This window comes from Grus americana, chromosome 5 (assembly GCF_028858705.1).
Source record: "Grus americana isolate bGruAme1 chromosome 5, bGruAme1.mat, whole genome shotgun sequence".
Classification (NCBI taxonomy): domain Eukaryota; kingdom Metazoa; phylum Chordata; class Aves; order Gruiformes; family Gruidae; genus Grus; species Grus americana.
The window spans coordinates 46,284,033-46,297,570 of record NC_072856.1 but is presented as its reverse complement, the minus strand read 5'-3'; the positions used below and the strand labels follow the sequence as shown (position 1 = coordinate 46,297,570).

Here is a 13,538-nt window from a genome sequence, read left to right as displayed (position 1 = left end):
CCCAGCACTACAGGGAAGGGCCAGCGTGGCACCCCCCCCGGCAGCACCCCCATCTTCGACTCCCTGTGCCAGCATGGAGGCTGCCATGGCGCCCACAAACCACCCCTTTGCCTTGGCTGCTGCCCTGCGGGGATGCTCCTGGCACCGCCTGATGCCAGCCGGTGCAGTGGGAGACACCGTGCAATTGCTCGGCCCTGGCTGTGAGGGACTTTTGTATGTGCAGGCTGTAATCAGGTGAGTGCGTTTCTGAGGGCCAGAGTGGCGGAGGTGCAGCGTGATGGGCTTACACAACCTCATTAGGCTGTGATGAGCTTCCCTGGTGTGAGGGCCAGGAGAGCCGCAAGCCGGGGGGGCAATTACAGCCCTCGCTCACAGCCAGGGCTCCTGCCTCAGCAACCTGGTGCCAGCAAGGCCCTGCATTTAGCCCTGTTTACCACTAATTATGAACTGTGGGGGTGTGTGATGAGGGGAGTGGGTTTTTCATTTTTTCCAGGTTTTCACCCAAAGGGAAGCCCTCCCCGTGCCCCCTGCACCATGCCACAAGCCAGGCTAGCAGGGGAGCCACGGAGGGGCTGGCAGGAGGACCCTGCTGAAACCAGAGGCAAATCATTCAAGTAGGAATTTGGGTATAAAGAGTGTGTTTCGTGAGGAGGAGGGGAGCAAAAGAGCACTGCCTGCTCAAAACCTAGAGAAGGGCTCCCAAAATTGTGTTCGCCTCCCTCCTTGAGACTTGCTGGCAGGTAGTTCAGCTTTGGGAACATCTGCTCCATCCCCAGATGGGATGGGTCCCTGTGCTGCCCCAGTTCCTTGCTGTGGTCCCAGAAGAGCTCCAGGCCACCCTCCCCCTCCCTCCAGGCAGTTTGTGCCCCTTTGGTGGTGTCCTGAGCCAGCCCTGCCTGTGGGGCAAGTGCTGGCAGAGGATGGGCAGGGGAGGCAGATGACTGTCCCGGGGCTGCACCCCATGCCCAATGTTGGGGATGGTGCCGAGGGCTGTGCCAGCCCTTCCGAGGGGACACGGTAGGGTGCTCTCCTGCTCCCACACCTTTGCTGTTCCTGCCCACTTGCTGGGGTGTGCTTTTGTGGGGACTGTGGTGGGCAGCAAGATGCCTGGAGGTGGGGAGGTGTCTGAGCAGTCTTCTCGCCACTGAAGCCTCTGCAGGACATCTACAGAAAGGGTCAAAAGCAGCCCGCAGGTGGGGAAAGGGGCTGGGGTACTTTAGCAAGCTCCAGTGGTGATGGTCCCCCCTCTCCTGGCACCGGGCAGGACGCACAGGGGTGATGATGCCAGGCAGTGGCTGGGTGAAGTCATTTTATTCAAGGCACGGTCATAGCAATAAATCACGAGAAGGTACAGACCTCTGGCACATTCCTACAGCAGGGCAGCCAAGGGCAATTGGACCAGCAGCCCAAGCTCCCGAGGACACGGTGCCGCTCACAGGCACTTGCTTCCACCCAGAGAGAGGCCACCAGCACCCCCCCTGCTCTGGCTGGGGCTGCCCCCAGAGCAGGCAGCGAGCGCAGTGGCTGAGCTGCGGGCAGCCGTGGGGGCACCTGGGCAGGGAGTCGCGAGCCCCCCATGGTGCTTTTTGGGGTTGGGAGGGAGCATGTGAGCTCAAGGCCCCCCCAAGGCAACTGCTTGGTGGCTAGCGTGCCACAGCCATCGCCCCAGCATGCAGGAGCATAGGTGGGATGGGGGCCATGGGGCTGTTAGCCGGCCAAACTGAGACCCCCCAGCCCCACAGGGATGTCCCAGGGCCCACTTGAGTCCAACAGAGACCCACAGCTCGCTGCTGGACTGCTTTTTAACCCCCTCCCTACCCCGCAAAACTGGCACGCTGTCCCCTCCCACTTCCCAGTGGCACCAGCAATGCCGAGTGGTGCCATGGCCGAGCGTCTGCCCTCGCACAGCAGCACTCCCCCTGCCAGCAGCCCTGGTGCCAGCAGAGCTGCGTCGTCATCCCTTTCCTCCCTGAACGGCCCTGGGATGGCGGCTAGAATTGCTCTGAAGCCAGCAGGAAAATCAGGAACAGGAAAATCAGCTCCCAGGCCAAAGCAGGGCCGAGGGAGGAGCCAGCATGCCCAGGTGGGCTAGCCTGGTGGGAGAGGGGCTGAGCAGGGCAAGGATCTGCCCATGTCCCCAGGGGCCTCCACGGCTGCTGCAGATGAGCTGGAAAACCCCAGGGATGCTGCCTAGGCAGGAGCTGGTGCATTTACACTGACTGCAGGACTCACACTCGAGAGGCAGTGCGGCTGCTGGGGGAGCATCCTGTGGCTGCGGCTTGTGGGTGAGGGCAGGATGCAGTGGACCAGGACCCGGAGGCTGGGGTCCTGCCAATCCCCCCCATTTCTGTTGCAACAGGATGGAGCCATGCAGGGTCCCATGGCCAGCCCCAGCACAAGGGGGATGCTGCTGGGGGGGGGGAGTGGGATGATCAGGAGCTGCCTTCACAGCTATTAAACACATTTGCCCCTTGACCTCCTGCTCCTCCCCAAGGACCTAAGGGCACAGGCATGATGCAGCGGAGATGGAGGAATGGGGTGGGAGGGTGGGGAAGAGCTGGGCTTGCATTTTCATGCCTGCCTTGGGGCAGGACCCACGGTACTCAGGAAGATGTGGGAGCAGCCCTGGGCACTCACCTCCTCCACCAAAGCACAGGCATCTCAGCAGTCCCTGCTTTCATGGGCAAAGCCTTGGGGGCGGCAGGAGCCGCAGGGAGCCGTGGGTGGGAGGGGTGGGAAGCAAGGGTTAGGGCTGGCTGTCCCCTGCCACTGAGAACCCATGGGACAGCGTGGTGGTGGGCACATTCGTCTGAGCTGTCTGGGCTGCTTCCCCCTCACAGAGGGGCCAGGGCCTCCCTCCTGCCCCCCAAAAGTATGGCCTCTCAGAGAGACCCTCTCCCCACACCGCTGCACCCCCCTCTTCCCCACGATGTGCTGGAAGAGGCAGGTGGGGATGGGGAGGCACGGGGAGGGGGCTGAGCCAGTCCAGGCAGCGGGAGGGACTGGCAGAGTCTCCCACCACCTCCCATACAGTGGGGTCTCCCCCTCACATCAGTCCTGTCGTCCCCCTGCCCCGTCGGCAAGGTGGCCCCACCAGTGCTGGGAAGGCTCCTTCCTGCCGCCCAGTGCATCCTCCGCTTTCAGCACGGCTGGTCCTCGCCCCAGTGGCGGGGATGCTCACTGGTAGCGGGCCTGGCTCTCCATCACGGGGCCGCTCCTATACTCGCCCTCCACTGTCTCCAGCTCTGTCTCAAAGCTCTGCAGCCCCCTGTCCTCTCCATCCTCCGCTGGCTCCAGGTGGTTGCCCATGGTGCCGTAGGACTGGTGCGCTGGGGAGGCCGCCGGCGTCAGGCTCAGCTCAGGCTCCTGCAGGACTGTGGCCACAAAGAGCTGCCCCGGGGGGCAGTGGGGGGTCAGGGCCCAGGGAAGCAAGGTGGGGTGGGGGGAGGGGTGCAGTGGGGCTGGGGAGTGGTACTCACATTGGAGTTGGGCGTGGAGGAAACACTGCTCCGCTCCACATCATTGAAGGCGCCCTCAGACTGGTCAGACATCTGGGGACAGGGAGGCCAGGCAGAAATGATGATTTGGGGGTCTCCAGCTGAAGCCGGGAGGGCTGCCAGGCGCTGCCTCTGACTCCCCACGGCAAATGCACTCCAGAGAGGTGAGAATGAGGTGCAGTGGGGCAAGAGAACAGGATGTGCAGCTGCCCATGCTCACCTGGTAGCTGGAGGGCTTCCGTGGCTGCAGCTTCTTCAGGCAGAGGCCAAAGAAGGAGAAGACAATGCAGGAGAGGAGGACCACGAAGGTGAAGAGGGTGACAGGGCGAGTGGGACCTAGAGCACAGAGACACTGGGGCAGCACATGAGCCTCCAAGGACCTGCTGCACATCCAGCTGAGCCCCAGGCTGGCACCTGCTTTGAGTCTTACAAGCTCTCAACCCCCTTCTCAAAACATTAGCTGACATCCCCCTCATTTCCGAGGTCTCCATCGCACCTTCCCCCTTCCAATCTCCCTTCCCACCCTCCATGCCATGCTTAAGTCAGGGGTCACACTCGTGGCTCGTCCCCCCAGCTGTCAGATGTGACCCTCAGCAGTGGCAGGGGGCAGCCCCAAGCTCTCCCTACCAAGGCGCAGGATGGAGAAGAAGAGCAGCCAGAACATGCAGAGGATGGGGGCCACCACGACCTGGCTGATGGCAGCAACGTGGAGGCGCTGGTTCAGCTTGGTGGGGATATACACGTAGTAGATATTGTACCGGTCAACCATGTGCTTGAGCAGCATGTAGAGCAAACCTAGAAGAAGGACAGGGGCCATTTTGGGGGAGGACAATGGGAACAGCCAGGTCTCAGGGACAGCAGGGCAGGCCCAGGAGCTGATGCCCAAGGGCTCCCTCCTGTACCACACAGGAAGCTCATGCTCCCATGCTCCTGCTGGTGGCTGGGACAGGCTGTTCTCCACAGGGCCAGGGACAGTGAGACCAGAGACATGGGGCTGTACTCACCAAAGGGGACAATGATGGGGCAGGTGATGCTGTAGGTCATGACAACAGAGAAGATGCAGCAGGTCCAGGCATACTCCAGCCCAAACTGGAACTGATAGGCTTGGCTCTGGGGCACAACCAACAGCACTGTTACTGCTCTGCCTCTGCAAAGGCTGCCCTTGCCTTTGCACCCTGACCCACATGATTGCCTCCCCCGTTATTCCCATGGGGCCAGGGCCAGCAGTGCTCCTTTCATGGTGGCTTGTCCCCACAAGCCTCCCCATAGGACCAGGAGAGCCTGAGTTTCCAGTGACCGCATCCCTGGCCTGCTGCGTAGGCTCAGAGGTGACCAGAGCCACGTACCCGCTTGACGTGGAGCCTCTCAGGCTCGGACTTGGCAAAGCAGAGGCGGGCAGTGTAGACAAGGAGGCCTGGGATGCGCAGCAGCTCCATGGCCGTCCCAATCAGGCTGGAGGTGACCACGTAGTTGACGAAGAAAGCGCCATTGTCCGGGAGGAAAACGCACCTGTGCCGGGGACATGGAAGGTGAGAGGATGCTCAGGTAGGCAGCTCGGAGAGCTGCTGGGGGCTGGCATCGGGTGCTCCCCCTCACTGGGGAGGTTTGGGAGCTCCCTGGTACTCACTGGAACTTGATATCAGCCTCATCCAGAAAGTGGGTGTCGAAGAGCCAGCGGAAAAAAAGGTCCAGGCTGGAGGGGGGAGAGGAGGAGCAGCTCAGAAAGAAGGGGAGCCACAGAGCAACATGGGGGGCACCAAGCAGGTGCGTGCTTTCCCCTGTCCCCGGCAGGCAAGCCCCCCTGGCCCTTACACCAACAGAGCAGCCCCTGCTGCCGCACAGCACCACCATGGCATGGGTGAGTGCCCCCTGGCAGGTCAGGCTTACTGGAGCCAGGACTACGCAGATACCTGACCTGGTCCTTTTGGGGTCTGCTGAAGGGTTGACCCCAAGCAAGGCACCACCAGCGCCCTCAGGTCAGCTGTGGCAGCCTGGCAAGCTGCTCTGCTCCCCTCCTCCTCTGCAGGGAAGCTTTCTGTCTGTGACCGTCTGGGAGCAGCTCAGCACAGCTAAAGAGTGAGCATTTTCCTCCCCAGAGACCCACCTTTCAGCAGCAGTGGTGGACCCTTAGCCCTTTGGGGCTGGCTTGGGGGGCCTGGCTGCGATCCCAGCTACTGGGGAGCAGGGAGAGCAGCGCAGTAGGATAGTCCATACCTGCTCAGCCCCAGCGAGGGCAGGATGATGACCATGAACACCAGGAAGAAGAAGCACTTGTGCATGGTGAGCTGATTTTCACTCGACCTGGGGAGAGGGGAGGCAAGAGAAGACCATTGTGCTTTTTTCCAAGGCAGAGCAGCCAGTGGGGCGAGAGGCTGGGCTGGGTCTCACTTTTCACCAAGGAGTTACTCCCAGCCCCCAGGAAGCCATGTGCATTTGATCTGTGCATCTACTGGGGCATGCAAAGCCTCTCCCAGGCTAGGGGAGGAGTCACCATGAGATAATATGCTGTAGTGAAAGCTCTCATCCTCCCAGCCTCTCAGCTCCTTCATCTCTGCCCTCTCCTACCATCCCTGCTGGTGCAGACACCCAACAAGAGACAGTTGGGTGTCTACAATGGGTTCAGGAGCCCCCATTTCCCTCCGGAGAAGGAAGGGAGGTGGTTACAAAGCTCCTGCAAGGACTCAGCAGACCAGGCACAGGAATTGGGGCCAGCAGAGGGTCAAGACAGAGACAGCGCATGGTAGAAGCTGGGCAGAGCTTCCTCTGCTAGGAGACTTTGAGTATCCTGAACCTGTATCACCACCTTGGAGGGTTGGGAGCACAGCTGGGATGTGCCACCCAAGTCAGAGCCATGGCCCTGCTGCTGCCAGTCCACCCATCACACCATCCCTTTCACAAATGTCTTCAGATTAATCTTAAAACCAGCTCCACCTGCCTTTGTCAGCAGTCTGGAAGTGTTCAGGGCTAAGGCAAGGAAATAGCTCCTTTGGGCATGGACTTGGGGCTCTTTACATGAAGGGCAATACCAGTGGGGCTCTGTGGGGGTCTGCTGCTCCACTGTCTGCCTCCCTGCAGGTTGGGTCCCATTCCACAAGTCCTACTGAGATTCCTCCCATCTACCGCGGCCCTGGCATGGGGACCAGCCCTGTTACCTCGTCCAGTGTGACTCAAAGAACGCCGAGTAGTAAACGAGGAAGGGCAGGAAGACGGAGAAGGCCCAGAGCAGCAGCGTGGGGAAGAATTGGGTGATGATGGGGTTCTGTAGGAAGAAAGATGCCGGACATCTCCTCAGGAGCCTGCTGGAGCTCAGCCATGCTGGAGGCAGCTCCCTAGGCCTCCTGGCACAGGATGGTGTGTGCAATAGGCAAGCTGGGGCATCCCCTCCCTGAGCAGGGCTGTTTGCTTCAGGAAATAAGAGCTTGAGGTCAGCCAAAGGCACCACAGGCATGTTCTGAGTCCCAGTGCCCGCCCAACAGCTCACAGGACAATGAGCAGGAAGGAAATGTGCTGCTGGCAGCTCCTAACAGCTCCTGGAACTCTTCCCAGCCCTCTCCTCTTGCATGGACACCAACCTGCCTTGCCCCATGGACACCAGCACCAAAGCTCAGCTTTGCACAGGTGCCCCAGTGCTCTGTCACTGGAAACACAACAAGAAGGGGATGGATGGGAAGCAGGGGCATGAGTGCTCCTTGCCTCTCATCAATGCCCATCCCAGTGATGGCTCATGTTCTTGGGCCAGTATAGAGCTGGCACCCTGCCATGGACAAGCCTGGAAATGGAGACCCTATGGGAAAGCTAGCATGGGGCCCTAGGGACTACCTTGAGGTTCTCCACAGGCTGTGTGACATTGAACATGTCCATGGTGTTGACAACAATGGCTGGTGTGGTGAGGAAGAAGAGGAGGACGAAGAGGCAGATATTAAGGAGGATGAATCTCACCCACCAAGATGTGCCACGGACTGATAAATTCTCCCTGTGAGAGGAAAGCATGACTTGGACATAGTGCAGAGGAAAAGCCACATGTCCTGGGTCTTCTAGCCCAGCTCCCCGAAGCTCTGCCTCCCACTGTCCACACCGACCATCCTGGCAGTCCCTGCTTAGCGTTCAACCTCTCCCCCTTCCCTGTGCTTCTGCGCTGACACCTGCAAAGCCCCTGGGACCAGTGTGGCTGCAGAGGGGAGGTCTGTGCCACCAGGAGGCTTGGGAGTCAGGCCGCAGAAATCAGAGCCTGGCAATCACTGAAATCTCACCTGAACAAACCCCACCACCCACAGGGTGATCACCCCAGTCACCCCGGTGACTTCTGCTATGGCCACAGGAGGGATTGTCAGCCTCCCTCTGCCACTCTGAGAAGGCACCCTACAGGTATGGGTGCACGTTCCCTACAGCTATATGGGTTCCCTATAGCTATAGGTATAGGTTCCCTATAGCCATGGGTATGAGTCCCCCCCAGCTGCTCGCCCTCCCTCCCTTTCCCACCACAGCAGTTCACCAGATGATATCACTGGGCGCAGGGGCATAGCGAACACCCCAGTGGTGTGACTTGACCACGGTGGTGACAGAGGACTGCTGGGGGTGCTTGCGGCAGTGGATGTGGCTGTAGTCCTTCAAAATCCTGCAAGAGGAGAGAGCCAGGGGTTGGGTCCAGACTGAGGGCCCTCTCCCCCGCCCCCCGCCCACTTCTCATGATACTTTTCCCACAGCCCCAACAGAGCATCCATCTCCGCAGGTGGCAGAGACACAGCAGAGACAGACCCATCGCCTGGCTTTGGCCACAGGAGCCAGCAAGGTGCCCCAGTGGCGGTGGCCACCAGGCTGGGGGATGTGGCTGTGCTGGCACATCAAGGGGCACTCACACAGCTGTCATTCTCTCGTCCTGGAAGGTGACGAAGGCCATGTCGAGCCGCTTGAGAGTGATGCGGTTGCGCTCGGCATTGAACTCATCCGTGAGCTTCTCCTCCAACTCCCCGTAGTACTGCTCGGCATCCACCTGCGGGAGCAGCCAGGGCTCTGCCGTGCTCACAGGGCTGCGGCACGGGCAAGCTGCCATGCTCTGCCCTGCCTGCAGTGGGGATGTGCTGCCTGCAGCCCTGCCTGCACCCTCATACCTGCTCAAAGCCACAGAAGCGGCAGCAGAAGATGCGGGCGCAGGGGTGGGTTTTGATCATGATCTTCCCCTCCTTCTGTGCCTTGGTGGTGAAGTAAAGCCGGCCCTTCATTGCCTTGCGCCTGCCAGGAAGCCGACAGGGACGAGGGTCATTCAGGGATCAGCAGACAGACAGACTGGGTCTCTTGGCATAGTGGGAAGGAGTGGTACACCCACCCACAGAGGCAATGGTGACCTGCACGCACTCACCTCTCCGCATCCAGCTTCATCAGCTTGCGCACGTCGAAGCAGAACTGGACATTGGTGACAGTGCAGCTAGGATAAGCCTCGCTGCGGGCACAGGGACACGGTGGCACCAGGAGCCAGGGGGACAGGGACAGCCCCTACCACCTGCCTGACAGCCACCCTGCCAAGACTGTGGCACGCTGCTTGATACTCACTGGAAATGCTTGATGATAAGGGAAGGGTCTGTGATCTCCTTGGGGATGCGGGTAACCATCAGTGTCCGGGCAACCTGGGGGAGGAGAAGGGGCAGCAGGGGTTGGTGGTAGGGGTCTGCGGGGCATCTCGCTGTCACCCTGCTCACCCAGCTGCCGGGAAGGCAGAGACGAGTCAGGGCACCTACTGCCACCCTGGAGGCTGGTCAGCACAGACCCCCTCCATGTCCACTCCCAGACCCCAGGGGCACAGCTGGATGCTGCCACTTCCCAGACAGATGGACACAACAGAAATTCAATCTCAAGAGACAAGGTAGCAAGAGAGAGAGATTTGCCTCCTGGCTGCCAGGCTTTCTCCAGAAGCTGTAAAAAACAAGCCTTATCTTTCCCTGTGTGCCCAGTTCCAGGCTGTTTCTAAAGCCCTCCCTACCTACTGGGATCATCCTTTCTGCAAAGCACAAAGTTGTCCATCAGTGTTGAACAAGGCAGGGCTGGAGAAGGAGTGGTGGCTCACCTTCTCGTTCTCTCTGTATTCAAGGTGGACAGAGTGGTGAGCCATGCAGAGGATGGTGAGGATGAAATAGATGAGGGCGAAGATGCTGTGCAGCCACAGGAGACGGTCCCTGGAGGAGGGGAAGAGGGGATCAGTGGGCACTACGGTGGGCATGTGGCGCACGGGCCAGCCTGGTGCTCAGCACCTCACCCACAGCCACCCCCACTGCCCAGCAGCACCTCCCCAAGCCAGCTGACAGAACCCCCACCCCAGGGATGAGAGGGGCAGCATCCAGGGTGTTGGCAGAAATGAGGTCACCCAGCACCCCCAAGAGCAATTCTGCCAGCAGTGGGGTGCAGCGAGCAGCACCAGTGTGCTGGCTGCCGTGACAGTGCTTGTGTGCGGTGCAGACAGACACGGGGGCTACCGGTAGCAGCGTGCTGCTCACGTGGACCTGTCCCCGTCCCCAGCACGGGACTGTGGTGATCACCGTGCCTGGGCACTCCCAGCAGTGCCCACCAGAGCCGCAGCACCCACAGCACCCCCCTGGACACGGGAGCCACGTACTGCGTCGGGATGTTGGCGATGGTTGTCCGGCCAAAGTGGGTGGGATTGTGTCCTGCAGGGGAAGAGGGAAAGTGGGAGGTTACAGGAGCCCAGTGCAGTGCATATGTCCGTGCTACCAGGGTTAGTGGCTCTGGTCTTTGCTCCCTCCTCTTCCATCTCCCAAGTCCCCACCAAGCCCCCATTGCCCTTAAGTTCCCTGCCTCTTGCATTCTTCTGTCCCACAGCTGATGGTGCGTTCCTGCTCACATGGGAGCTCCTGACGGAGGAGTCCTTCTGCTCTCCATCCCCAGGGCATGGTGCTCACCTCCAGGCTGGGGAAGCCTGTGCCACACTCCTGAGCCACCCCACAACTGGGGAAACACCTACCCAGGAGGTCCCCCGAGAAGTTGACAGGCAGGATGACAGCCACAGAGAGCACGCAGACCAGCATCAGCAGGACCAGGAGGTGCCGCTGGAAGGAGAGGTAGGTGGTGGCGTCGATCCCACACTTGCTCTGAATCTCCTCGTCCCTGGGGGAGAGGCAGGTGGGGGTGAGTGCTGGTGGTGCCTCCTCACCCACCTCCCACCCTGGGGACACTGGCTGCTCCAGCCTCACACAACCCACACCAACTCACAGCATCCTGCCCATGGCACATGGGATTTGTGCACAGGGGGAAATGAGGGACTCAAGCAGTCCCCAGGCTGCCACCTCATTACAGGACTGGCTCCTACCAGAAGAGGTTGAAGCCCTTTCCTTTGGGACAGGAGCCAGGAGGAAATGTAGAGGTGAGCCCTCTGCGCTCTCTCCCAGGGGGATGTTTTAGAAGGGCTCTCCTCTGCTTCTGGTCCCAGCAGCTCCAGCTGCCGGGTGACCACCTGTGGGCACCCACTCCCCAGGGGCAGGCAGCAGTGGGGCACAGCCATGATGCCAAGGACACACTTACTTCATCTGGTAGATAGAAATTAGCCAGGAGCAGAATCCCTGGAAGGCAAGAGAGTCAGGATGAGTCAGGGACAACTACTCCCACCTCCCCAGTGAGAAGCCAGGACACAGCACGCACCGGGGATCTGTGCGGAGACAGTGCGGTGCCTGGGGCCGGGGGCTGAGCAGAGTCAGCGCCCAGGGCAGCTCAGCGATGCTCAGCTGAGCAGCTTGTCTGCAGCTGTGGCCAAAGGCAGCTGCTTTGGGAGGAGCGGGATACATGGGGCATCGCTGTAACACATGCTCCTGGCTTCCAGCAGCTCCCTCCTCTGTGCCTTCCCTGACAGTCCCCAACATGCAATGCACTTTTTTGACCAGTACCGAGCACTGAGCCGGCACTGCCATAGAGCAGTATACAACAACGCCAAGATCTTGTGTAATAGCTCATTCCCTGTCACTGCATATGCAATATTAGAGTTTTTCCTCCCCTATGCATTATGTTACATTTTACCAATGCTGGAGTTCATGCAAGTTCAAGGTCCCTCTGCACTCTTCCCTGTCATGGCTGTACCGAGTGACACTCGGCCATTGGGCCCCTCCTCTTTGCCCCCTTTCTGGAGGTTTTATGCTGCCCTTGGATGGGAGGGATCACAGGCAACCCCCCTGGGATTCCCTTACCCTGCCCCATGAGAGCTGGCAGCTTCTTCCTCCTTTCCATTCCCCAGCTTTACCCATACCAGGACCTTCCCTCCTACCTCACAGCTCAGCTTTGTCTGATCGAAGGCTTTGGAGGTGCAGGCATCCCCATGTCCCTGACAGCTCCATGGGGGCCGGACACCCCCTTAGCACAGCTGGGATGACTCCCCTCCTACGCTCTGCTCTGGGGCTCTGCTCTGGAGAACCATGTCTGGGAGGTTGTCCATGCAGACCCCAAGCTCCCTGGGCTGTAATTTCTTGGGTTTTCCCAACTCTCCTGAAAAACCAGCATTTATCAGGTGATTCTCAACTCTCTAGGATCCCCATGTGCAGGGAAGAAGTCACACACTGCAGTCAATAGCCTGGCTATTCATCTCCAGGTGAGTGAGAAGTCCCACACCTGCTCCTGGGAATTTGTGATGATAATGAGAATTCATCAGGCTGCTTTTATTGCAAACTCATCCTCCCACCCCACTCCCAGAGGGATGCTCCAATGCTTCCCTGCAGAGAAGGACTCCTGGGCAGGAATTTGGTTGAGTTCCTCCTCACTGGACAAAAGGACCAAAATTTTATGTAGCTCTCCTGCCACATTCTCGCCTTCTCCAGCATGCATTTTCAATCTTCAACATCTATCAGCCCTACAAACCCTCTGTCAGGTTTCCTGTTCCTCGTGTGTGAAGAAAAATCTAGTACTTGCTTCTATGCTCTCTACAAATTTCTTCTCAAACTCCTCTTCCCACCCCCTTAGTATATTTTATATCTAACCTGGCAGAGTTCAGATTTCCCTCATTTGGGAACAGCTTGACTTTTCAAAGGATGTCTTCTTACTTTTAATAATCTCCTGTAATCTGCTCTTTAGCCGTGCTGTCATTCCGTGGGGTCTTTCTCACTTAGTTATTTTTTGATAAGCAATATACATTTGCCCAGAGCATCCAGTACCGAGCCTTTAAACAGGCCACCTGCAAGGATTTTGCTTCTTTACCTTTCCTGCCTAGTTTCTTTTTTAGTAAGTTCTGTCATCTTTTCATAGTCACACCAGTGACTGATTTTTGAGTTTTTGTTGCCAAAAAGGAGAAAGACAGGAAAATGTGTCAGTCTGTGCTTGTTTCCAGCAAAGCCTGGTTTGTACCTGATGCCACAGAGAGAAACAAAACATGACCTTAAAGGCCCTGCAGCCCACCATGCCTGCAGAGGTGAAGGTGTGATCCAGGGGACTCTGTCCTGCCTGGGCCAGAAAGGTTCCTGCAGGTGTGCAGCGAGGCTCTGGCCGTGCATCCGACTAGGTCCCTGCAGCCGGCATGGATGGCCACGCAGCCGGGAGATGCTCGCCCTGCTGGGAGCATCCCCTCCAAGCTGCTGATCAAGGTAGATGCCTCAAACCAAGGCAGGACAAAGAAACTCTCCAGCTTTCTCAGGAATACCCCGCTGCTAAAGGGTGTTAAGCAGAAAACCCCACACTGGAGAATTTAATTTCTCCCATTTAACTTCTGACCTGGGTTTCCCACGAAGAGCAGGGCAGGCTGGGCCAGGACAAGCCCAGCCTGGGCTCCCACTGCCACGGCTGCCATTACTCACCACATCCTTGTTGTCAACATCCAGGGGGCTGCTCTCTGATGGGGACTTCTCCTTCTCGCTCTGCTCTCCGTAGAAAAGCGACGTCAAACTTTGCAGGGAGGGGAGGAGCGGAGGGGTGAGGCAGGAGAGAAGCAGCAGATGGAAGAGGATGAGCACCCTCGAAGAAGGAACCTGGGAAATGCCACCCCTCCCCGCAGCCTGCACTGGGGCTGGACCAGCAGCTACTGCTGGGCTCGGGGCAGGGGCTGTGCTTGCTGCCTCTGCA

General features: G+C 59.0%; 1 protein-coding gene across 4 annotated transcripts in view; it reads right to left on the bottom strand.

Annotated features, from left to right (window-relative positions):
- Positions 1–1,302: 1,302 nt before the first annotated feature.
- The window catches only part of TMEM63C (transmembrane protein 63C), a 34,260-nt gene continuing 22,024 nt past the window's right edge, over positions 1,303–13,538 (bottom strand). For all 4 annotated transcript variants that reach the window (XM_054827025.1, XM_054827024.1, XM_054827026.1 and 1 more), the window contains exons 5-24: positions 13,274–13,361; positions 11,025–11,062; positions 10,468–10,610; positions 10,102–10,153; positions 9,556–9,664; positions 9,045–9,118; positions 8,854–8,934; positions 8,606–8,726; positions 8,354–8,487; positions 7,990–8,112; positions 7,317–7,470; positions 6,650–6,756; positions 5,712–5,798; positions 5,125–5,190; positions 4,844–5,006; positions 4,502–4,607; positions 4,125–4,292; positions 3,718–3,833; positions 3,480–3,551; positions 1,303–3,390 (exon numbers count right to left, since the gene is read on the bottom strand). In XM_054827025.1, coding sequence (XP_054683000.1) covers positions 3,178–3,390; positions 3,480–3,551; positions 3,718–3,833; positions 4,125–4,292; positions 4,502–4,607; positions 4,844–5,006; positions 5,125–5,190; positions 5,712–5,798; positions 6,650–6,756; positions 7,317–7,470; positions 7,990–8,112; positions 8,354–8,487; positions 8,606–8,726; positions 8,854–8,934; positions 9,045–9,118; positions 9,556–9,664; positions 10,102–10,153; positions 10,468–10,610; positions 11,025–11,062; positions 13,274–13,361 — 2,215 coding nt within the window. In that variant the 3' untranslated portion in view covers positions 1,303–3,177. The remainder of the gene's footprint in view (positions 3,391–3,479; positions 3,552–3,717; positions 3,834–4,124; positions 4,293–4,501; positions 4,608–4,843; positions 5,007–5,124; positions 5,191–5,711; positions 5,799–6,649; positions 6,757–7,316; positions 7,471–7,989; positions 8,113–8,353; positions 8,488–8,605; positions 8,727–8,853; positions 8,935–9,044; positions 9,119–9,555; positions 9,665–10,101; positions 10,154–10,467; positions 10,611–11,024; positions 11,063–13,273; positions 13,362–13,538) is intronic.